This window comes from Pantherophis guttatus, chromosome 1 (assembly GCF_059756535.1).
Source record: "Pantherophis guttatus breed Tessera chromosome 1, ASM5975653v1, whole genome shotgun sequence".
NCBI lineage: Eukaryota > Metazoa > Chordata > Lepidosauria > Squamata > Colubridae > Pantherophis > Pantherophis guttatus.
This window is the reverse complement of record NC_142063.1, coordinates 177,452,489-177,476,851: the sequence shown is the minus strand read 5'-3', so window position 1 is coordinate 177,476,851 and position 24,363 is coordinate 177,452,489. Positions and strand designations below refer to the sequence as shown.

The window sequence follows — 24,363 nt, the reverse complement described above, 5'->3', positions numbered from 1 at the left end:
TTAGAAGGGAAAAAAGTGGGTTTTATACTCCAAAAAATATGGTAATCCAAGGCATAAGTGACAAAGTACAAAATATGATACAATTGGCAATGAATGAAGATCAAAGAGTCCAGGAAAGAGAGAAGGCAGCGGAAATAATGGAGGAAAAGATAGAACAGACAAATCGCCAAATAAAACAAGAGGATGAGAAAAACTTTTTGAGAGATATAAAAATGGAATTGGAATTGGATAATCTGGAAAGTGGATAATGGATAGAATAGAGCTTTTTTCTTTCTTCCTTCTTTTTTCTAATATAATGATGACCTGATTAAAAACTAGAAATAGAGGTAGAAATAAGAATATATACCTTTATGTGAAGGACTATGTATTAACATCAAAAACGTCATCAAAAAAGCACAACAAAGAATGTTCTTTCTGCGCCAACTCAGAAAGCTCAAACTGCCCAAGGAGCTTCTGATACAGTTCTACAGAGGAATTATTGAGTCTGTCATCTGCACCTCTATAACTGTCTGGTTTGGTTCTGCAACCCAACAAGACAAACACAGACTTCAGAGGATAATTAGAACTGCAGAAAAAACAATTGCTACCAACCTGCTTTCCGCTGAGGACCTGTATACTGCACGAGTCAAAAAGAGGGCTGTGAAAATATTTACAGACTCCTCAAATCCTGGACATAAATTGTTTCAACTCCTACCCTCAAAATGATGCTATAGAGCACTGCACACCAGAACAACTAGACACAAGAACAGTTTTTTCCTGAATGCTATCACTCTGCTAAACAAATAATTCCCTCAACACTGTCAAACTATTTACTAAGTCTGCACTACTATTAATCTTCTCATTGTTCCCATCACCCATCTCCTTCCACTTATAGACTGTATCACTGTAACTTTGTTGCTTGTATCCTTACGATTTATATTGATATTGTTTCCTGATTGCTTATTTGTACCCTATGACTATCATTAAGTGTTGTACCTTATGATTCTTGATGAACGTATCTTTTCTTTTATGTACACTGAGAGCATATGCACCAAGACAAATTCCTTGTGTATCCAATCACACTTGGTCAATAAAAAATTCTATTCTATTCTATAACATAAATATGTGTTTTAGCATTAGGATTAGTAAGAGTGACCTAACTAGAAGCCAGAATTGAGGTAGAAATAAGAATTAGGGGGAATATTAGTAGTCATAATTTCTATATAAATTGAAAATAAATAATAATTAGATGGAAAGTTGAGCGGTTGAAAGATGATATTACTATGTATGTTCAAGATCATTGACATTAGAATGGAACACTGAAATATTGAATAACTACTTTAAAATAATCAAGTACATTATTAGGATTATATAAGTTTGATTAATGTAATAATTGACTGTTGTTATTTGTATTAATATGAACCATACCCAGAGGCCACACTGTTCATGTATTGATGTTGATATATGTTTAAAAATAAAAACCCAATAAACTTGAAAAAAAATGCTGTAATAATATAATGTAATTCATGCAGCAACAATATTCAACTTCATATCAAATAATTGCCAGCCAATTGTACAATTTAAAAACAATAATGCAAGGATATTTAAATTGTTCCAAGATTTAGTATCAAGATTTTCATATTCTAAATCTGATGTGTGTCTTTGCCAAAGAAGTTCCCAGTGTCAAGCATTTACCCTCTACAAATACAGATTGGAGTTGATTGTAAAAAATGGCAGTTGGTTATGTACAGAATCTAGTTCTTACAAGGGAAAATATTTAGGATTCCCAGTATTCAGGATTTCCAACATTCTTGACCTGTTCCATCTTGACTCTTTGAATTTCATATTAAAATTTGAGCTGATTTACCACAGACTTCACAATTAGACTACATAAGATTATGTAGATTACATAAGATTACAAAAATTACATTTACCTATAGAGCTAAAACTAAAATGCATCATTTCAACTGTTTGAAGATGTTTTGTTTTTTCTGAAGATATAAGAAAGCTGTATCCTAATTGGCTATATCCGTGTTGGCGAACCTATGGCACGCGTGCCGGAAGTGGCACGCAGAGCCATTTCTCCGGGCACGCGAAGCCATTGCCCGTTGTTTTACCGGGTTCCGGTACGCCAGTCATCTGCTTTTCATGTGCACAGGCGTGCCGGAAATTGGAAGAGCAGCCGCCCATTGCACATGCGCACTCCAGGAAAATGATCTTCCGGTTTCCAGAGTGCGCATGCGCACTGGCCAGCTGGTCTGGTTTCTGGAGCGCATGCGCACACAAAGACCTGCAATTGGCGCACGTGCCAAAAGACGCAAAGAGGGAATCCCTGTGGTCACTTCCTAAGGGAGCAGAGCGAGCTGTGCGAGCTACTTGCGCGGTCCCAGGTGGTCCAGACCACCGGTGGACCAGCAGCCTTTTGCCCATGCTGCTCCCCCAGTCAGAAGGGGGTGCGGGGAAACACATGAGGTGGCCGCGGTTGCTGCCAGCCAGGCCTGCCCGCCTTCTCCGGTTGGCGGGCGGCTGAGGCTTGCAATGAATGGTGCAAGCAGGATTGTAGCTCCGCCCCCGGGCTGTAAATGTGCCTTGCGGGAGCGGAGGCTCGGGAGAGTCGAACCCTCCTGCCTGCCTTACGACGGGCCTTTCCAAGGCAGGGCTGGGCTCTCCAACCTTGGCAACTTTGAGAACTCTGGGAGTTCTCAAAGTCCACAAATCTTAAGGTTGCCAAGGTTGGAGAACCCTGTTCCAAAGGGCGCCTGCAACCTGCCACTGAAGGAGCTGGAGTTGTGGCTGTGCCGGCTGGCCCATCCCACCACACCCCATTCGGCTCCCTTCCCCCCAGCCGCCCCCTCCCGCCATCGGGCTCGGAGCCTGCAATCGCACCAGTTGGGAATCATCCGCGCTGCCGGCGGATCCCGGGTTTCCTCCTCGCTGCGCTCCGAGGGACCCAGCAAGGGAGCGCCAGGACCCCTGCCGCGCTGCACTCTCCCCCGAGGCGGCCCCGCCTGGACCGCTACCCGGCCCGGCGAGCAGAGAGCGAAGGGGCAGCGTCTCTGGCCCGGCACCTGCTCTCTGCTTGGAGGACCCGCTGGGGCAGCTCGGCTCAGCACCATTCCTAAAGACAGCAGTGGGTCCTCCAAGCAGAGAGCAGGTGCTGGGCCAGAGACGCCGCCCCTTCGCTCTCTGCTCACCGGGCTGGGTAGCGGTCCAGGCGGGGCCGCCTCGGGGGAGAATGCAGCACGGCAGGGGTCCTGGCGCTCCCTTGCTGGGTCCCTCGGAGCGCAGCGAGGAGGAAACCCGGGATCCGCCGGCAGCGCAGATGATTCCCAACTGGTGCGATTGCAGGCTCCGAGCCCGATGGCGGGAGGAGGCGGCTGGGGGGAAGGGAGCCGAATGGGGTGTGGTGGGACGGGCCAGCCGGCACAGCCACAACTCCAGCTCCTTCAGTCGCGGGTTGCAGGCGCCCTTTGGAACAGGGCTCTCCAACCTTGGCAACCTTAAGATTTGTGGACTTTGAGAACTCCCAGAGTTCTCAAAGTTGCCAAGGTTGGAGAGCCCAGCCCTGCCTTGGAAAGGCCCGTCGTAAGGCAGGCAGGACGGTTCGACTCTCCTGAGCCTCCGCTCCCGCAAGGCACATTTACAGGCCCGGGGGCGGAGCTGCAGTCCTGCTTGCGCCATTCATTGCAAGCCTCAGCCACCCGCCAACCGGAGAAGGCGGGCGGGCCCGGCTAGCAGCAACCGCGGCCTCCTCGCGTGTTTCCCCGCACCCCCTTCTGACTGGGGGAGCAGCATGGGCAAAAGGCCTCTGCTGGGATGGGTGAATGGGGTGCTGGCGAGTTGTCAGGCAGGGCCGAGAGCACTGCCGCCGGCTTGGGAACAGCTGTCTCGCTAGGGTAACTAGTTGTCCTCCAGTAAGAGGCGCGCCGGCCCTCTTGGAAAAAGTGGGGGCGCATGCGTGGCAGGCGCACACATGCACAGTGAGGGTTGCATGTGCGCATGTGCAGTGTGAGGCGCATGTGCATTAGGAGCATTGGGCGGGTCATGTGCACATGCGCAAATGGGGCGCCCATTGCATTATGGGTGCTGGCACGCGAGAGCGCGTGAGGGTTTGCGCGCTCGGACTTTTGGCATGCAACGCCAAAAAGGTTCACCATCACTGGGCTATATTATCTACCAATTGAATAATTGGTTTTTCAGAGTGCTATGAAAAATTTACTCTGTAACGCTATGGAAGATGTCTTAAGCAACAAGAAATGGCTTTGGTCATGAGAGTTAAGAGTGCAAGTTTCTGAGTAAGGAAATGGTGAACTAGATGTCTCCAAAGAAGTACAGTAGAAGAGACTCTGTGACTAGGATTGACAGACCAGCAATGAGCCCAGTCTAAAGGAACCTCTCCAGTTAAAGAAGCAGATGAGTGATCGCTTACTTGTGCTCTAGGCAGCAGCTCCTCATGAGGAGACTGTAGAATAGCAATTTCCCATGGGATTAGTGCCAAGAGATAAAGAAAGCTATCAAGTTTTCAACTGTGGCATGCCTTTATGGGCAGTAGGTTTGTTGAACCTCACATTGTAAACACCTTTGAAATGTAAAGTTGAAAGAGATTTTCAAATAATGAGTTTGAAAAAACTACCTTGTGAATTAACCTTTCTTCCAGTACAAAATAAAAATGAACCAACAGCTTGAATAATTTTTAAAAATTGAAATAAATAGCGAAAAAGCTTAATAATAATTCAATCTAAAAAAATTACAGATGAATTAACCAAACAACTTTGGAATATTAGGACTTTTGCTAACAGTTTTGGGAAATAATTAAACCAAACAGTACCCTTATGGGAACGTAAATTGTAATGTATTAAAAAGTAAGCAAGCAATAGAAATTTGAGATTTTCCAATTTTAGAAATAAAACATTAAACAGTAGACAGAAGAAAGGAGAGGGGAGAAAAAAACCTATCTTTTGTGGAACCTACAAAATGACAAACAATGCTAAAATATTTTGAGACATTTTGGGAGATTTTAAAGGAAACTACAATGTGAGCAACAATGCTTGCTTTTATGGATGTATTGTTTGCAAAAGATTTTAAAGAAGAAATAGAAGACCTGAAAGAGAATATTTTGTAAGACTGACAGGATAAAAGAGATAAACAAATATTACGTGATGCAGATACACTGAAAAATAAATTCTGAATTATAAGACAGAGATGACAGACATAATGGAAATATAAATGTTGAGACAAGAGAATGACCTGGATGACTTTATTACTGGATTTACAAATGAGAGTTGATAAAAACTTGAAAAAAAACTTTGAAATGAAAGAAAGAAAAATTGAAGAGAGATGAAGTCATACAACAGCTTCTGAATGAATTAAGGACTAAGATACAGAATCTTAAGGAATCAATAAAATCAATTTTTTTTTTTAATTTGATTTATATGCCGCCCTTCTCCGGAGACTCAGGGCGGCTTACAATGTGCTAAGCAATAGCTTTCATCCTTTTGTATATTTATACAAAGTCAGCTTATTGCCCCCACAAACTGGGTCCTCAATTTGTTTGATTGGAGTAAAATAATACATATTTTTATAAAATCCCGAGATTTTATCTTTTTTTATCTTTTACAAACTTCTTGCAGACATCTGAACTGAAATATTAACTGTTCATGAATTTATGAATGGGCAAGGGATGGTTATGGGAAGAAGTGATCCATGTATGTAACTTTTGTGGAAGATGGAGAAATGCTACATTTGTTAAACACGCGATGAAGATTGGAATTCATTTCTTTAAATAATGCTTTTTTAAAACTCTCTTTTCCTTTTTTTCTTTGCACATTTTTTCTTTTTTCAATTTTCTCTCTCTGATCTCGATTTGTATTTTGTTAAAATCCTTAATAAAAAATTATATATTTATATAATTATATAAACATAAATGGCTTTGATAATCACAAAGTGCTTCTGGCCCTATTAAAAGGTAAAGGGAAACCTTTCGAACTGCTAGGTGGGCAGGAACTGGGGCACGTTCCTGCTCACCTAGCACTGATGATGTTACCTAGTTTGGGTAATGAAACATCTGTAAGAAAACAAGCAAGCTCAGAGAGCACCAAGGACCCCTCATGCCAACCCTGAGGTACAAATATTCTCCTTTATTAGTACTGGGGCAGGTAATGGGAGTTCACCCTGTTATATGGAGGGTGAGTCTCTAACCCAGGATGTCAGCTCTCCAACTCACAAGCTCAGATACATTTCATCTATTTTCATCTATGTCCAGAAATTATATCAAAAATTATGCTTGTTTAGAAATAGTTCTTTATTATGTAATAGAAATGTTGAGTAAATTTGGGTTTGTTATTTTAAAAAAGGAAGAAAGAAATATAGGCTGTTGGGAATGTAACAGTTCTCTCTTTTGTCTTCAGTGCATAAATCTAGATTACTGTAAAAAGGGGCCTGTTGTTCTCCTCGGAAATGGTCTTGACCCAGATCAACAGCTGCTGTTAAGCAAATTGGCCACAATTTTGAAGGTTAGAGTATGTACAGAGTTTAACAGTTCTGGTAAGTTGTCAGCTTTATTTAATAAAATAATACTTTATTTTTTATCCATAAGTCTATACAAGATACAGAATTATATAATAAGACAAGGATAATAAGGTACAGTAAAAGGCAAAACTAAGAGGAAATATAAATTTTATTTCTGTGTCACCTCCCATAGTTTGGGGAATGTAGTACTGTACTGTTTTGTTCACATAAAGGGCCAAAATATGCATAACATTTGGGTTCTGGATGTACATGAAATATATTGTGTTAACGTTTGGATCTCAATAGGCCATTTGTTTAAAATATTATCTAAGATAATGATCTCTATCTTTTTTACACAATTGGCTTCAAATAATGTATGAGCTATGTCCTCTGCAACTGGAATTCCACCAATACACGTACATTTATCATAAGGAACTTGGTTAAACCTTCCATATTTAAGAATTGTGTTCAGTTGCTCAAATCTTGCTTGAGTAAATATGTCCCCTCCCAAGATGCTCAACCATTTCAGTATTTAACCATTTTACAAATTATATTTATATTTAAAGTGCATTTATAGCAGCTCACTCATTTTAATGTGCCAGCCTTACTGAGGGAAGCTATATTTGTCTTAGCTTCTATATGCAAATTTTTTTTGTGTAGCAATTCTGACTTGTTTTGCTGAGTAGCCCAAGAAATAAACTGTATAAACCTCATCCTGCAGTTTATACATTTTAACAAATTCTCATTTTAGTGACGCATGTTATTATTCCTGCATATCCTGTGCGAACTACTATGAAGTGCTTGCTGGCACTTTTATCTGGATGTTGGATCTTGACATTTATGTGTAAGTAATTTAATTTGGGGGTTATTTAAGAGAAACATATATTTGAGGTGATGGCACAAAGATAACAGGAATGTATTATTGATGCTATTTTTCAACATACTTCAACACTTCTCAGAAGCAATAATCGTAAAATTGTGCAAAATATTTTGAACATTTCCAAGCTTACAACAGTTATTCCAAGCTCATGGCAGGATATAATGTGTATTCAACAGTTTTGTTTTGAGAGCAGTATAAAACATTTTTATATTTATTGTAATTGATTATCAAAAATGCTTACAAGATAGCAATAAACAAGATTCATAATATGCTGATTTTCCCATGATAGATTAACAGTATTATGAAAATTAAATGGGTGTGCAATTTAAAAAAGTAAATACCTATTCACAATTGGCTAATACAAAATTATGTTAGAGAATTCTTATGAACCCACTCTGCTGTTGATTTGTTAAGTCCTGACTCTTCACCCAGGAGAGGTAAAGCCTACTTGCAAAAACAAATTACAGGAATACACATCAAGAGTAGAAAATTGGCTCATGTTGTTTGGTATTTTTGCCATATATATCACATGTAGCATTCCTTTCATTATAGCATCTTCTGCCAACTGCATTCTGTACTTCTTTGTACAGTAATATGTTCTTTTTAGATTTATGAAAAATATCCCCAATGACTGAAAGGCAAATTAATATTTGTATTTAAATTTGTATTTAACAGAAAGTACAAAAAATGGAAAGAGGGACACTTAACTAAGTCGGAATATCAGCAGATAGGCCAAATCTGCCCAAGATGAAGTCAGGAAAGCAAAAGCTCAGAATGAATAAAGATTTGCAAGAAAAATTAAAGATAATTTTAAAAAGTTTCTTTCAACAGATAAATAACAATTTAAAAAAGTCAAGGAAACAGTTGGTCCACTAAAGAGAGAAGATGGCAAGGAAGTAACAGGCAGTAGAAAGAAAGCAGAGCTGCTTACCGTATTTTTCGGAGTATAAGACACACCTTTTTACCCTCCAAAAGGGGTGAAAATTTAGGTGCGTCTTATACACCGAATGTAGCCCTGCCCACCCACTGGCCCCCACCCTTTGGCCTGTGCCTCGCAGCAGTTACCTTCTTGCAAGCAAACAGCAAGAAAAAACAGCCCCTTTCAGCTTCAGCATAGGTTAATTAGCACAAGTTGATTAGTTCGGCCTCCCGACCCTCAGCTGATTTGCTCTCAGCTGTTTTGGGGAGGGCTCTCCTGCTTGCTGCAAAAAGTGCTGGAGCAGATTTTTTTCCCCTAGCTATGCTGGAAAAAAAAAACTGAAAGTAAAGCAGGTTCTTTGCTGCAACGTGACAAAATGAGGCAGAGAGAGATTTCTTTTTCTTTTTTCTCACCAAAAAACATAGGTGCAAACAATGGGAAATTTAGAGCAAAAGAGGAGAGTTCAAGATTTTAAAACAAAAGAAAAACTCTATTTAACTAGGGAATTGTAATAATTGAGATACTATTAATTGTATATTGTGTTGAAAGCAGAAATGGTTAAGTTGTGGTTTGGAGGAATATATGGGGGAAATTATTTGGTTTATTATTATTGGTAAATATAATTAATTGATTTGTAAGAAATTGGATTGCATGTAAATAATTGGAATATTCATGTTCATATTGATTAATATACAAAAAACAGTTATAACTAATTGATTTATATTAAAATGTTGAATTTGTATTAAACAATTGTAATATTAAATAATTAATCAATGTGAGGATGGATATAAAAATAGATGACAATGGGAAGGGGTATAATATAGAATAGAAGGGAAAAATTGAATTTGATTAAGATTAGAGATGAGGATGAAGGGTAATATTGGTTTTTTTTAAAAAAATAGATGAGGAATAAATATGGCAAAAAGGAAATATAGAAATTGTAAATTTAATTGAAATGACTAAACATTGTTTAAATTTGTGAACCAGCCAAACACTCTGTTCAAAGAAAATATATTGTATGTTTGTATGTGTGTTGTCTAAAAAATAAAAAAACCCTTTTTTAAAAAAAAAAACCCAAAAAAGATAGGTGCATCTTATACTCCGGTGCGTCTTATACTCCGAAAAATACGGTAACTCATTCTTTGCATCAGTCTTCACACAAAAGAAAGTATAAGAAAGTTAAGTATATATCACTTAACATTAATGGATTAAACTTTCCCATGAAAAGGAGAAGACTCTTTACAAAACTGCAAAAAAATGGACTTAGACATAATTTGCCTACTAGAAGTTCATATCAAAAGACAATACAATAATTTCTTAGAGTACCCCAAAATTGGGAAATTATATTCCTCGTTGGCACAACAAAAGAAAAGGGGGGTGGTCTTATACATCAAAGAATCAATAAGAGCCAAATTTATATATGCAGATGAAGAAGGGAGAATATTAATGGTGGAAGTAGCAATAAACCACAAACAGGTACTCTTGACAGTAATATATGCACCAAACAACAAGCAAGAAGACTTATGGGAAGCTTCAGGAGAAAATTGCAGAATTGGACTATGAAAATATTTGTCTAATAGGAGATTTTAATGCAATCACAGATGTAAAGCTAGATTACAGAAGTAGTAAAATAAATAAAAAGGCAAGGAAAATCTTACCAAAGTCTTTCTTTAAACTGGTGGAGGAAATGAACCTTCAAGATATTTGGAGAGAAAGAAATCCGGAGAGAAACCAATACACATATTACTCAAATAGGCATCAATCCTGGTCAAGGATAGACATGGCATGGATGACACCAGAACTAAGTACTAATATACAGGAAATAGAAATAGAACCAAACATATGGGCAGACCCCTATTTAGTCAGGATCAAATGGAAAGGATATAAGAAAAAGGTGAGATGGATGTTGAATCAATACATATTAAAAGACAAATTGATATAAACAATAGAAAAAGAAATGACATTTTTCTTCAAAGAAAATAGAAAGGAAGAGACAGATACAAAGTTTGACAGACGAGAAAGATACATTATAACACCAAAATGACAGCAAAAAAATAATTCAGAACTACTATGAAAATCTGTACAACCAAGAGGAATTATCGGAGGATAAAATAAATCAATATCTAGAAGAGGCTGGGTTGCCCAAAGTCCTGGAAGAAATAAGATCTACATTAAATGGAAGGATAACAATGCTTGAATTAATAGAGGCAATTAAGAGACAGAAAAATAATAAAACTCCAGGAGCAGATGGCCTACTGGTAGAATTCTATAAACAATTACAAGACTCCTTGGGACTAGTACTTCTGGAAGTTTACAATGAAGTCTTGCTAAAAGCTAAAATACCAAAATCCTGGATGGAAGCAAATATCACCCTCATACCAAAAGAAGACATAAATATATCCCAGATCAAAAACTATAAACCCATCTCACTCTTAAATATGGACTATAATATTTGTACATCAATAATAGTTGAAAGATTGAAGAGATTCCTGAATGAATTTATACATTCAGATCAGAATGGTTTCCTGCCAAATAGACAAATTAAAAACATGAGAATAATTTTTAACACATTAGAATACTATGAAACACATCCAGAAAAATAAATGGCACTGATGTTTTTAGATGCACAGAAAGCATTTGACAATGTAAACTGGCGATTCAAGATACTGCAGTTAAAATATATGGAATTTGGGGAAGATTTTATCAATATGATCAAGGCAATATACACCAAACAAACCGCAAAAGTGGATGATAGACTTACAATTGCTGATAAAAATCGGGGGGGGGGATTGTGTCTCTCGAAATGGACAGGGCAGAGCATTACTTAAGATTCTAAAATATAGAAGAAGAGAAAGGAGAAAACCTGGTGGAAGTGGTGACAGAGATACTGGTGGAAGTGATGGAGGAGACCAAGGAAAAGATACTAAATGGGATCGACAAGATATATAGAGTTCATACTTGATATGCAATGAGAAATAAATTGCCAAGAGAAGTGCATGTCAGATTCACCAGGAAAGCAATAAAATCAGAAATATTACAGGTAGCAAGAAACACACCAATAAAATATAAAGATAAAGAGATTGTGGTGTTGAAACAGATACCTAGAAGAGTAAGAGACCTGAGAAGACAATACCAGTTTTTGACTGTCAGGGTGGCAATTAATCCCGTTCCCCTTTGGGGTAATTGTACTTAATTAGAGATGGACCGTGGCTTTTCCTTGAAGTATACTTTAAGAAAATAAACCCGAGATACATTCTAATAAAACACATTTTATTATAAAGAAGTAAAAAGCAATCTTACTAGCTATTAATTACATCTTGGCAAACTTCCCTGCCTTACCTCTTGGCAGGCGAACAAAGAAAGTTAGAAGAGAAAGAAAAGAATGTGGACATGCACAGTAGTTTAGAGATAAGGTGCTCAGCATCTACCGTAAGTCTCAGAATGGGAGCCCAGCTGACAAATACAAGAACGCAGTGACAACCCCTTCTTTGTCAGTTGAGCGGACATCAGGTACTGCCATCAAATAAGGCACATCTTCTTACGCAGATACTCGTGTTGAGCTGCTGGAAGTGGTTTGTTGAGCATATCAGCAATTTGATCATGTGTAAACACATATGCAATTTAACAAAACCTTTTTTTACTGACTGTTTTATGTTTTGATAACGGATGTCAATGTGTCTGGACCTAGAACCTATGAAATCTGATTCAGAAATATAAACCACCGATTCATTGTCTTCCATCACGGTGATTGGTCAGATCGGACGTGTCCAGATATCTGTGACCAAAGCATCAAACCATGTTAGAGAATTACATGCATCTGAAACACAAACATATTCAGCTTCAGTAGATGAACAAGAAACAAAATTCTGTTTACGCACTTGCCAGTAAACAGGACATCCATTTAAGAACATCATATAACCTGAAGTACTTTTACGTGATTTCTTATCACTCGCCCAATCAGAATCTGCATAACAACATAATTCTGCATAATCAGTATGTGTTGGTTCTAACAATAACTTCATATGTTTAATGTGTTTTAGGTATTTCAATAATTTCTTAACGCATGTCCAATGAAACTGTTTTGCCTTACCTATGTGTCGAGATAAGAGATTAACACTAAGTGCAATGTCGGGTCTGGTCCAACTACTAATGTACAACAGTGACCTAATAACTGAACGATAAAGTGTTTGATCCTCGAACTCAGGATTTGGTTCATGTGTCAAGTTATGAAAATCTGTTTGCATGGATGTCTTTGTTGTGTTAGCATCTTTCATGTTGCAATGATGCAATATTTGTTCAATTTTATCTTCTTGTGAAAGACTAAACCCCTTCTGTGTTTTGTCAATCTGAACATCTAAATAAGTGCTAACATAACCTAAAGATTTCAATGTGAAATATCTCTGCAAGGCTTTAGCAAAATTCTCACTCATCTGCTTATTTGGACCAATGTAAACAATATCATCAACATAAACAAGAACTATCTCATATGTATTGTTAGATCTTTTTGTGAACACGCACTCATCAGTTTCGGATTTAATAAAGCCCATTGAATTTAGTTTGTCAGTAAGACATAAGTACCACATTAAACCAGACTGTTTCAGACCATTAAGACTTTTGTTTAGAAACCAGGTATCCTCTTCTTGCTGTCGGAACCCTGGAGGACCTCTCACGTAGATCTCCTCATCCAGGTCAGCATGTAGACAAACTGTGTCTACATCGAACTGGAAAACTTCTAAACCAAGGATAGTTGCAGTTACTAAAGCAATTTTTACACTCTCAGTCCGGACTGTCGGTGAGTAGGTATTTGTGTAGTCCTCAGGATAACGTTGAGCGAAACCCTGAGCTACAAGTCTGGCCTTGTACAGTGACTCACCATTGGGCTTCTTTTTGATTCTGTAGACCCATCGAGTCCCAATGACCCTTTTGTTTGCTGGAGGTTTTGCAGGTGTAAATATCTTAAGTTTCTTTAGACTGTCCATTTCAGCCTGCATTGCCTCATACCACTTCTCTTGCTCTGAATCAGGAAGATGTTTGATTTGTGTGAACGTATCAGGTGGAAGTGTAACATTGCAAATCAAAGGCAAGGGTGTTTTTGTCAGTTGCCACGAATATCGCTGTGGAGGGATCCCCTTTGTGGCCCTCTTGGAACGTCTCAGAACAACAGTCCATTCTTCTTCTGTTTCGTCCTCATCCTCACATTTGGCGCTAGCGTCAGCATCAGCGGCTTGCGAAGACGGAACATCAGGTTGAGAAGAACCAGTGGATGGAACATCTGCCCGTGAATCTTGATCATCAGACTGCGTGGCATTAGTAGTATTGTCTCTAGGAAAATAAACTCCAGGATCATTGGAATGAATCCTGGACCAGTCAACATCTTCCTCAAAATTAGCAGATTGGGAAATCACAATTACATGTCTGGAGTCAATAAATTTGCTCCACTTTGAATTATCATCAATGCCCATAAATCTCAGTCTCTTTGCTGCTGGACCTCCTTTTCTTCTTTGAGCTAAGGGAATCTTCACCATAGCGTATGAACCAAAAATATGGAGCTTTTTGAGATCGGGCTTGTACCCATAAAACATGAAGAAAGGAGTCTGATTTATTACACTGCTCCAAGTACGGTTTACAATGTAATTTGCATATTTGATAGCTTCACCCCAGTATGGCATACTAAGGTTGGCGTCTTCTAGGAGACAACGCATCATGGTTTGCAGTACTCCTTGCTGTCTTTCTGCGACTCCATTTTGAGCCGGCGTGAAAGGGGCCGAGGTCTGATGAAGAATTCCATTCTTACGCATCCAGTCCTGGAAACGCTGAGACATGAATTCAGCACCACGATCACTCTGGATTCTGCGATGCGAACTTGGTGTTGGGTAGAAACAAGAGCAGCAAAGTCTTTAAAGATCTGAAAAGTCTCAGATTTTTCTTTCATAGGATATACATATCCATATCTGGAGTAATTATCAACAATTGTTAGAAAATATTTTTTACCACCAAGTGTTGGCTTAAAAGGACCAACTATGTCAGTGTGAACCAAATCAAAAATGCGTGTTGACAGGCGTGTAGCGCGTTTTGGAATGGCTGCTGCTTTGGATTTGGCCTTTTTGCATACAGCACAATCCAAAAACACCTTACACCCATTTAGATCCAAATCTTTTGCAAACTCCAGCATCTTCCTAAGAACACGGAAACTGGCATGCCCCAATCTTCTATGCCACTGATGGATACACCTGGAATGCAAAGTTTTACCAGTTAGTGAATTCTCAACATTAACGGTTTTATTAGGAACTCCAGGCTTGCTCTGAGCAACCTGTTTTATTTTCTTTTTGTTGGCTTTAGGAGCCTTTGGAGTAGCAACAGGATCTCTCTCTGGAATATCTCTCTCTGGGCCTGTGCTCTCCTCTTTTGGTATACTTGCCTGTGTTTGCAGTTTAGACTTTGGCTTTAAGTAATAAACACCACCAATTAACATGGTTTCAGCAACAATATCTCCATTTTTGACTATGTAACTTGCTTTTTCAAGGTGGTGAACCTGGAACTTTAACACTCTAGACAAGTGACTCTGACTAAGCAAATTACTATTTGCTGTTGGTATATAATAAACATCAGGAATGAATGCATCGAGCTCTTCAACAAAACAGTTCCTTTTCCTTTGACCTGACAAGGATGATTGGAAAAAGAATAAAGTTTACGTAGTTCAGGTTCAGGCTTGTGCATCTTTGTGAAAAGTTCCTTTTTGGAGGTAACATGCAACACTGCAACACTGTCCAAAGTCCACAGGAGTCGTCTGTCGTACTCTGGATGAGGTTGTGGATCGTTGGTTAACGCCAATGTGGCGAGTGGAGCTTGTGGATCACGCCTGGAATCATGACAACCTTGTCTTCCGCCTCTGCCTCCTCTGGAATCTGTTTCTCGGGGCTGGTACGAGACTGGAGCTGGAACTCGTTGGGGACAATCCCGGGTGGCATGTCCCACACGATTACAGATGTAGCATCTTGGCCTCCTTGGAACATAGGCTCTTCCTCAGAAGGGACGTCTCGCTGGAGCTCTTGATGCGAATGGTCCTCGCAAATGTGGCGTGGCTAACATGAGTGCTTCTTCTTCAGTTAAAAGTCTGTATATATGATCCACTGTGCGTTGAGCAATAGGCACTTGATTAACCTTTGTAATGGCATCTTTCCATTCATAATTCAATGAGTTAATAATAATGCTGATCATTTGAATATCATCAGTAAAATAGCCTCTTTCACCCAATTCTCTTCTCATTCCTTTCAGTTTGGTTAAATGTCCTCCAATTTGTTCACCAGGTTTCAATCTCGAACCATGGAACTCAGACATGAGCAAACATGAAGATTCAATTGAAACAGGCCTGTAGCAATTTTACAATTGGCCCCAAATTTGTTGGGCTGTTGCATCAGGCGGAAAAGTAACCTGCAGTTCAGTATCCATGGACATCAATAATGTCGTGCAAACTTTAGTCTCTAAGTCTCTTATTGCAGGAGTCCATTGGGCAGGAGGATTAAAGACCATACAGTGGGTACCTTCTCTACGAAGTAACAATCCAATCTCAACGACCCAGGTCTTATAATTTTGTCCTGATCGCTTTAATTTCGACTCACCAGCTAGTGGAACAACAGAAGAGGCCTGGTATGCTGGCTATGCCGGTAAAAATACTTGTTGTGCTTGTTGTGGACCAAAAAATGGCCCTGGTTGTGCGGCTGGAGGTCGCCTGTGGTGGTTGTGCTCCAGCTGCCAGTTGTGCTTGAGTTGCAATATTAATGTGACCTGCTGCAGATGCAGTCATTTGTCTTTGCTGCATTAAGTATTGTTGTGCTCCATCTAAAAGGACACCAGCACCACCAGGGGGTGCTGAATATTGGGCCTGTGGAGACACTTGTTGCACTGCCGCCTGAATATCTGAGTGTGTTAGGGACATGTTTGATAAAGTCTTATGCAATACTTGTAATTGTTCTTGCAAACTACAATGCATTTCAGCTTCATCTTGTAAATTACTTTTGCCAGCAGATGGTGCTGCAACTTTAGTTTTAGGCTGCTCAGTTAACTTTTCTGCCTTCGTGGCATGATGTGTAATTTGAGAAGAGAGTACGTCATGTGACAATTGTGACGTGTATACAGCTCTCTGTTCTGATTTGCCTGACGCAATACCTTCTAGGGGGTGTGTCATAGGCTTCGGAGAAGAAGGCAAGATGGAGGTTTTAGTGGTTTGAAAAACACGAGACTCTCTCTTATCTGGCTCGAGCATAGATAAAACCATTTTTGCCTGGTATAGCTCACGTTCAAAAAATTCTATTTGATCATGATAGCTTTTTGTAGCTTGCTGATGCTGGGTGAGCTTAGAGCTTCGAGGAGTATAATAAATTACTTCTCTCTGTGTGTGGGAGGAAAAATGCTCAGCCGTTTGTGAAAACTTTGGCCTTGCATCAAGCGTTTCAAAATCCTGGGCTTCGATAGGAACTTCTTTAATAATTAACTGGGGGCTTGAAGAAACATAAGTGGGCGTCACTGACCTCAGCACGTCTTCTTCAAGAGCAGCTTCCCCAACATCACCTCCAACAGCACCTTCCTCCAGTCTTGTTGCTGAAGCAAGCGGTGTTTGAAAAGTTGAAAGCCTGTGTAAAATTCTTTTTGCTTCTTCATCAGAGATAACTATGTCTTTAGCAGACTGTGTTCTGTATTTTGTTTTGATCTTTTTCTTTCTCGGCATATTTGTAAAAAATAATCAGGGTTCCTCAGTTGCCGAAAACTAATTGCCTAAATAGCCTATTCGCTTATCAGTTAAAGTAACTAGCAAAGGAAAAAGCCATAAATCAATCCAAGCCATTCTTCTGCTACCACGTGTCAGGGTGGCAATTAATCCCGTTCCCCTTTGGGGTAATTGCACTTAATTAGAGATGGACCGTGGCTTTTCCTTGAAGTATACTTTAAGAAAATAAACCCGAGATACATTCTAATAAAACACATTTTATTATAAAGAAGTAAAAAGCAATCTTACTAGCTATTAATTACATCTTGGCAAACTTCCCTGCCTTACCTCTTGGCAGGCGAACAAAGAAAGTTAGAAGAGAAAGAAAAGAATGTGGACATGCACAGTAGTTTAGAGATAAGGTGCTCAGAATCTACCGTAAGTCTCAGAATGGGAGCCCAGCCGACAAATACAAGAACGCAGTGACATTGTCAAAACTCTTAATACAGAAAGGAGTAAATTTTAGACGGTTAATACCAGAAGAAATAATGGTTTACTGGCAAGCACATAGATTAGATACAATAGAAAAAGTGGAATTATTTTACAATGAACACCTGGGAACCCAAGAAGAGCAAAGATTGAGAGAAGAAAAAGATACGAAAGCCCAAGATGAAGCAGTGAAAGAAAAAGAAGAAGAAAAAAAAGAAAAAAAAGAAATGACAAAAGAGCAAGAAGCAAAGGCAATGAGAGAAGGGGCAAGGGCAAAAGAGCCTAAGGATCAAAGAGAGATAAGAACGACAAGATCAACAAAAACTAGTAACAAGTAAAAAAATGGAAGAAGAAATAAAAGCAATATCAATAAACATCAATGCTTAAATTCGGTGATAAAAAGGAAAAGAACTCTTAATAAACTGGAAAAATTAAAAATGGACATAGTTTGCCTACAAGAAGTTCATGTTAGAAAACATCATAGAAAATTATTGGAGTATCCAAAACTGGGTGATTTGTTTACTGCATTGACATATCAAAGCAAAAGAGGCGTAGTACTATACATTAAAAAAAAATTAGACTCTAAACAAATATACGTGGATGAAGAAAGGAGGATTTTAATGGTGGAAATAACAATGAATAATAAATATTGTTGGTGGTGATATATGCACCAAATGATAAACAAGAAGAATTTTATGGAAAATTGCACAGGAAAATAATAGAATATGATAACATTTGTATAATAGGAGATTACAACGTGATAAGAGAAGTAGATTGGGACTGTAAGACAACAAATATCAATAAGAAACCCAGAAAAACGCTCCCAAAGGCCTTTTTCACAATGGCAGAGGAAATAGGTATTAAAGATGTTTGGAGAGAAAGACATTTGAAAGAAAAACAATATACTTTCTACTCAAATAGACATATGTCATGGTCCAGAATAGACATGATGTGGATGACAAATGATTTATTAGTTAATGTACAAGACATAAATATTGAAACAAGTATATAGGCGGATCATAACCCGATTATAACTATATGGAAGGGACAAAGAAAGACATTAAGATGGACATTGAATCAGACAATTTTAAATGAAAAAGAGTTTAAACAATCTGTAGAGAAAGAACTGGGTTTCTTTTTTAAGGAAAATAGAAAGGAAGATACTTCACTACAAAATGTATGGGACACAGCAAAAGCATACATCCAAGGATTGGCAATGACTTATGTGAGAAAAAGAAACAAAAAGAAAAGATATACACAGAAAAATTTGGAAGAAGAATATAAGAAATTGGAGATGGAACTACAAAAAAATATGCAAAATAAGAGGATCAAAAACCAAATGGATTTGAAGAAACATGAAATGAATTTAATTGAAAAAGAAGATTTGGCTTATAAAATAAAGATGTCTAAACAAAACTTTTTTTGAAAATGCTAATAAGCCAGGTAGATGGTTGGCATATAAAATGAAAAAGGAGAAGGAGAAGAAATTGATCAATCAACTAATAGATGAAGAAGGACAGCTATGTTATCGAAATGAGGAAAAGAAAAAAGTGGTACAGAAATACTACAAGAAACTTTATGAACAAGAGATAACATCAGAAGAGAAGATTAAGCAATATTTAGAAAAGTCTGACCTATCAAAAATACCAGAAGAGTATAAGGAAGCTTTAGAGGGAAGGATAATGATGATAGAGGTGATAGAAGGAATCAAAAAACAAAAAAATGGTAAAACACCAGGTCCAGATGGATTAACAGCAGAACTGTACATTTCAAGATGTACTCAGTAATATATTGCTGGAAGTATTTAATGACCTAGTGAATGCAAAAATACCTGACTCATGGAGGGAGGGGTATATTACGCTTATACCGAAGGATGATACAGACTTACAACAAATTAAAAACTATAGACCGATATCTTTGTTAAACGTGGATTACAAAATATTTGCGACAATAATGGCGAATAGATTGAAGAGGTTGTTAAATGAATTTGTACATGCAGACCAAAATGTTTTTTTAACAAAAAGGCAAATTAGAGATAATATGAGAATGATCTTGAATGTTTTAGAATATTATGAGGCACATCCAGAAAAACAAATGGCATTGATTTTTTTAGATGCGCAAAAAGCTTTTGATAATGTGAATTGGAAATTTATGATGAAACAACTACAGATTACGGAGTTTGGGGGAAGATTCGTAAAGATGATTGAGACAATTTATAGTAAACAATTTGCAAAGGTAATAATAAATGGAGATATGACAGGGAAAGTTAATATTATGAAAGGAACAAGACAAGGATGTCCTCTATCCCCATTGTTATTTGTGTTGACACTAGAGGTGTTAACTAGAAATATAAGACAAAATAGAGAGATAAGGGAGACACAAATTAAAAAAGAAGAGTATAAATTACAAGCATTTGCGGACGATTAAGTGTTTATATTAGAGGAACCATTAGAAGTAGGTCCTAAATTAATAGAACAAATAGAGAGATATGGAGAAGTGGCAGGATTGAAAATTAATAAAGATAAAACAAAGATATTGGTGAAAAATATTACAGAGAAACAGAAAAGAGAATTAATGGAGAAACTAGATATCCAGATTACTAAATAAGTAAGGTATTTGGGAATACAATTAACAGCAAAGTGTACAATGATTAAAGAAGATAATTATTATAAGCTGAAAAATCAGATAGAAACAGACTTGGGAAAATGGGGAAAACTGCAATTATCACTAATGGGAAGAATAGCAGTAATTAAGATGAATATATTACCTAGGCTGCTGTTCTTATTTTAGACAATACCAATGAAAGTGGAAAAGAAATATTTTGAAAATTTGAATAAAATGATATTGAAATTTATATGGCAGGGGAAAAAAGTGAGGATTAGTATGAAAATGTTACAGGATGCAAGATTAAGAGGGGGTTTTGGATTACCAAATTGGGAATTATATTATCAAGCAGCAGCATTAACTTGGATAAAGGAATGGATTGTGTTGAGAAATATAAGATTATTAACTTTAGAGGGACATGATTTACAACTCGGTTGGCACGCTTTTTTATGGTATGGGAAGAACAAAATGCATAGTTATTTCAAAAGACATTATATGAAGAATGCATTATTAGTGTGGGAAAGAATTAGAGAGAAACATTATTTGAAAATACCAATATGGCTTTCAACAATGGAAGCATTTGTATATGCAAACCTTATGAATATGAGAAATATTATAAGATATAAAGATATCTTATCAGCAACAGAGAAACTGAAAACAAGACAAGAATTAGAGGAACTAGGGATTGAAATGGAGTGGTATATTCAGTTGCAAATACAAGCGAGATATGGGAAAGATGCAAAATTATATGGTTTTTATTTGGAAATGACAACATTGGATGAGATACTCAGGAACTGAGGAAAAAATGATCAGAAGACCGTATAGTTACTTATTGCAAGTGAAGTTGGAAGAAGAACAAGTGAAAGGAACAATGATAGCATGGGCAAAAAATTTTGGCTATACGATTGAGCTAGATAAATGGCAACAACTATGGGAAAGAAATTATAAATTAACAATGGCCACAGCATACAAAGAGAATCTGTATAAAATGTTTTATAGACGGCACATATCACCAGAGAGATTGGCAAAAATGTTCAAAGATAAATCAGCTAAATGTTGGAAATGTCATCAGATACCGGGATCATATTATTATATGTGGTGGACATGTCCAGAAGCGAGAAAATATTGGGCAAGACTTAGAATATGGCTAGAAAAGATGACACAGCAACATATTGATTTAAAACCAGAATTGTTTCTTTTGGGTATTTTTTTCAGAAAAGTATAGTAAAGAACATATATATTTAATAATACATATCATAACGGCGGCAAGAATGATATTTGCACAAAAGTGGGAAATAGAAAAAAATCCCTACAAAAGGAGAGGTAATTAAGAAAATATTGGAATGTGCAGAAATGAATAGGTTGATATTGGCAATTAAAGGGAAAACAGAATCGGAGTATTACAACATTTGGGGGAAAATTTATCAATGGATAGAAAGTGAAAATAGATAATAAACAGGATAAAGACAAGAACTTTGAGATGAATATGTTGTAGTATATTAAAATTAAATGAAAGAAGGAAAGATAAATATATATTTTAAGAAATAATGGTAAACTTTGAAGATGATAACACAAATGTTATACCCAGATGATACATGGATTGATTAAAAAATGTACAGGAATACTAGAGGAATAATAGTAAAGTAAAAAATGAAATTGGAAATGAAGATACATGTAAATGGAAATCAGGTCTGCTCGAATACCATCTCAGATTGAATTAAAAAAGGAAACAACAAAGGAATGGAAAAGAGGGGAGGAGTAGAGAGGGGAAAGTTGGGAGGTGAGAAGAAGAGAAAAGAAGAATGGGAAAAGAAGAGGAAGAAGGAAGGGGAAAGAAGAGCAGGAGAGGGTAAGAAGGGGAGGAAGAAGAGAGGAGAGGGGAAAGAGGAAAGGAAGTAGGAAAGGAGAGGAGGAATGAGGAAAGAAGAAAGACAGGAGAAAAGGGAAGGGAAAAAGGAAAGGTTGTAAAACAAAAGAAGGAAATGGTAAAAGAGCAGACCCGAACAATTAATTAATTAATTACCTAATGGAAGTTAAAAAAGAAGATGAACGAACAATGTATAAGGATGGATAAAAGACTGTACATTTAAACATGTTGATGAAAAATAAAAATAAAAAACTTTTTTCAAAAAAAAAAAGCTTATAGAAAATGTTTTATAGATGGCACCTCCCTCCAGCAAGATTAGCTAGAATGTTTAAGAATATGTCTGCTAAGTGTTGGAAGTGCAAGCTTACAAGGATTGTTTACCGTAACTTATTAACTTGGATTAATTTTGATTAGTATTAACAATTAATATGTATTGATGTTATGAGGGAAAAGCACTCTTATTATGAGATTACTATTAGAGAATACTATTATCATTACTGTGATGCTTATTACTCAAAAGAATTGTAATCAGACAACACAGTGCCTATATGGATTTTGAATATGTTGCTCTTTTTTATTTATATTCATAAAAATATTTTTTTAAAAAAACTCATTCTTTGCATCATTTTCACACAAAAGAAAATATAACCCAACCTGCCAAAAACATAACTGTAAAAGACAAGCTATAAATAAAAATTAAAATAAGTAAGAATATGGTAAGAGAATACCTGTCTGACATTGATGAATATAAATCACCGGGACCTGATGGATTATATCCCAGAGTTCTTAAGGAGCTGACAGATGTTATCCCAGAACCATATCTTTCAAAAATCTTAGAGCACTGGGGAACTACCAGATAATTGGAAAAGAGTTGATGCGATTCCCATCTTCAAAAAAAAAAAAAAAAAAAAAGTGGGGGGGAAACAGACCCAGGAAACTATAGACCAATCAGCCTAACATCAATACCTGGGAAGATTCTGAAAAAAATAATGAAAAAACAGATTTGTGAACATCCAGAAACAAATAAAGTTATAACTAGTAGCCAGCACAGGTTTCTTAAAAGCGGATCATGCCAAACCAGTCTTATTTCATTTTTTGACAAAGTGACTAAATTAGTAGACCAGCAAAATGCTGTGGACATAATCTATTTAGATTTCAGCAAGGCAATCAACAAAGTAGACCACAACCTACATCTTAGTAAACTAGAAAAATATGGGATATGTCACCACCAGATGGATTTGTAACTGGCTGACAAACCGTATTCAACAAGTAGTCCTTAATGGTACTACTTTTACTTTACTTTACTTTTATTTGATTTATATACTGCCCTACTCCCGAAGGACTCAGGGCGGTGAACAGCCAACAATAAAATACATACATACAAAATTTAAAAAGCAGAAATAAAATCGAATTAAATAGATTAAAAAACAGATTAAAAAACCCCAATCAATTTAAAACAAATTAAACTTTGAATATTAAAAATATTAAAAAATATTAAAAAATTATTTAAAAAGAGGGAGAAAGTTAGGCCAGGCCCGCCTGGTGGAATAAAAAAGTCTTAAGAGCGCGGCGGAAGGTGCGCAGATCCGGGATCCTCCGTATCTCCGGGGGGAGCTTGTTCCAGATAGTAGGTGCCCCCACAGAGAAGCCTCTCCCCCTGGGGGCCGCCAGTCGACATTGTTTGGCCAACGGCACCCGGAGAAGTCCCTCTATGAGAGCGTACCGGCCGGTGGGAGGCTATTGGTAGTAGGCAGTCCCTCAAGTACCCAGGTCCTAAGCCATGGAGCGCTTTAAAGGTGGTGACCAAAACCTTGAAGCGCACCTGGAAGACCAACGGGAGCCAGTGCAGCTTGCACAGGAGGGATGTCACATGGGAACGCCATGTCGCTCCCATTATCACCCGCGCGGCCACACTCTGCACCAGTTGAAGCCTCCGGGTGCTCCTCAAGGGGAGCCCCATGTAGAGAGCATTACAATAGTCCAGGCGGGAGGTGACGAGGGCATGAGTGACCGTGCATAAGGAGTCCCGATCCAGAAAGGGACGCAACTGGCGGATCAGGCGAACCTGATGAAAAATCCTCCCGGTCACAGCCGTCAAGTGCTCTTCTAAAAACAGCCGTGAATCCAGGAGGACGCCCAAGTTGCGTGCCGTCTCTGTGGGAGCCAGTGATTCGCCCCCAATAGTCAGTGATGGCACCAACTGACTATATCGGGACGTCGGAAACCACAGCCACTCGGTCTTGGATGGGTTGAGCCTGAGCCTATTCCTCCCCATCCAGATCCGCACGGCCTCCAGGCACTGGGACATCACTTCAAGGGCATCATTGGGGTGGTCTGGGGTGGAGATGTACAGCTGGGTGTCATCAGCGTACTGGTGGTACTTCACCCCGAAACCACGGATGATCTCGCCCAGT

General features: G+C 38.1%; 1 protein-coding gene across 5 annotated transcripts in view; it reads left to right on the top strand.

Annotated features, from left to right (window-relative positions):
* The window catches only part of BARD1 (BRCA1 associated RING domain 1), a 145,568-nt gene that overhangs the window by 111,367 nt on the left and 9,838 nt on the right, over positions 1 to 24,363 (top strand). For 3 of the 5 annotated variants that reach the window (XM_034433530.3, XM_034433513.3, XM_034433523.2), the window contains 2 exons: positions 6,387 to 6,522; positions 7,238 to 7,330. In XM_034433530.3, the coding sequence (XP_034289421.2) occupies positions 6,387 to 6,522; positions 7,238 to 7,330 (229 nt within the window). Of the gene's footprint in view, positions 1 to 6,386; positions 6,523 to 7,237; positions 7,331 to 7,743; positions 7,825 to 8,041; positions 8,130 to 24,363 lie in introns of those variants that run through there. The other 2 variants (XM_087882183.1, XM_034433540.3) reach the window with 2 other exon arrangements.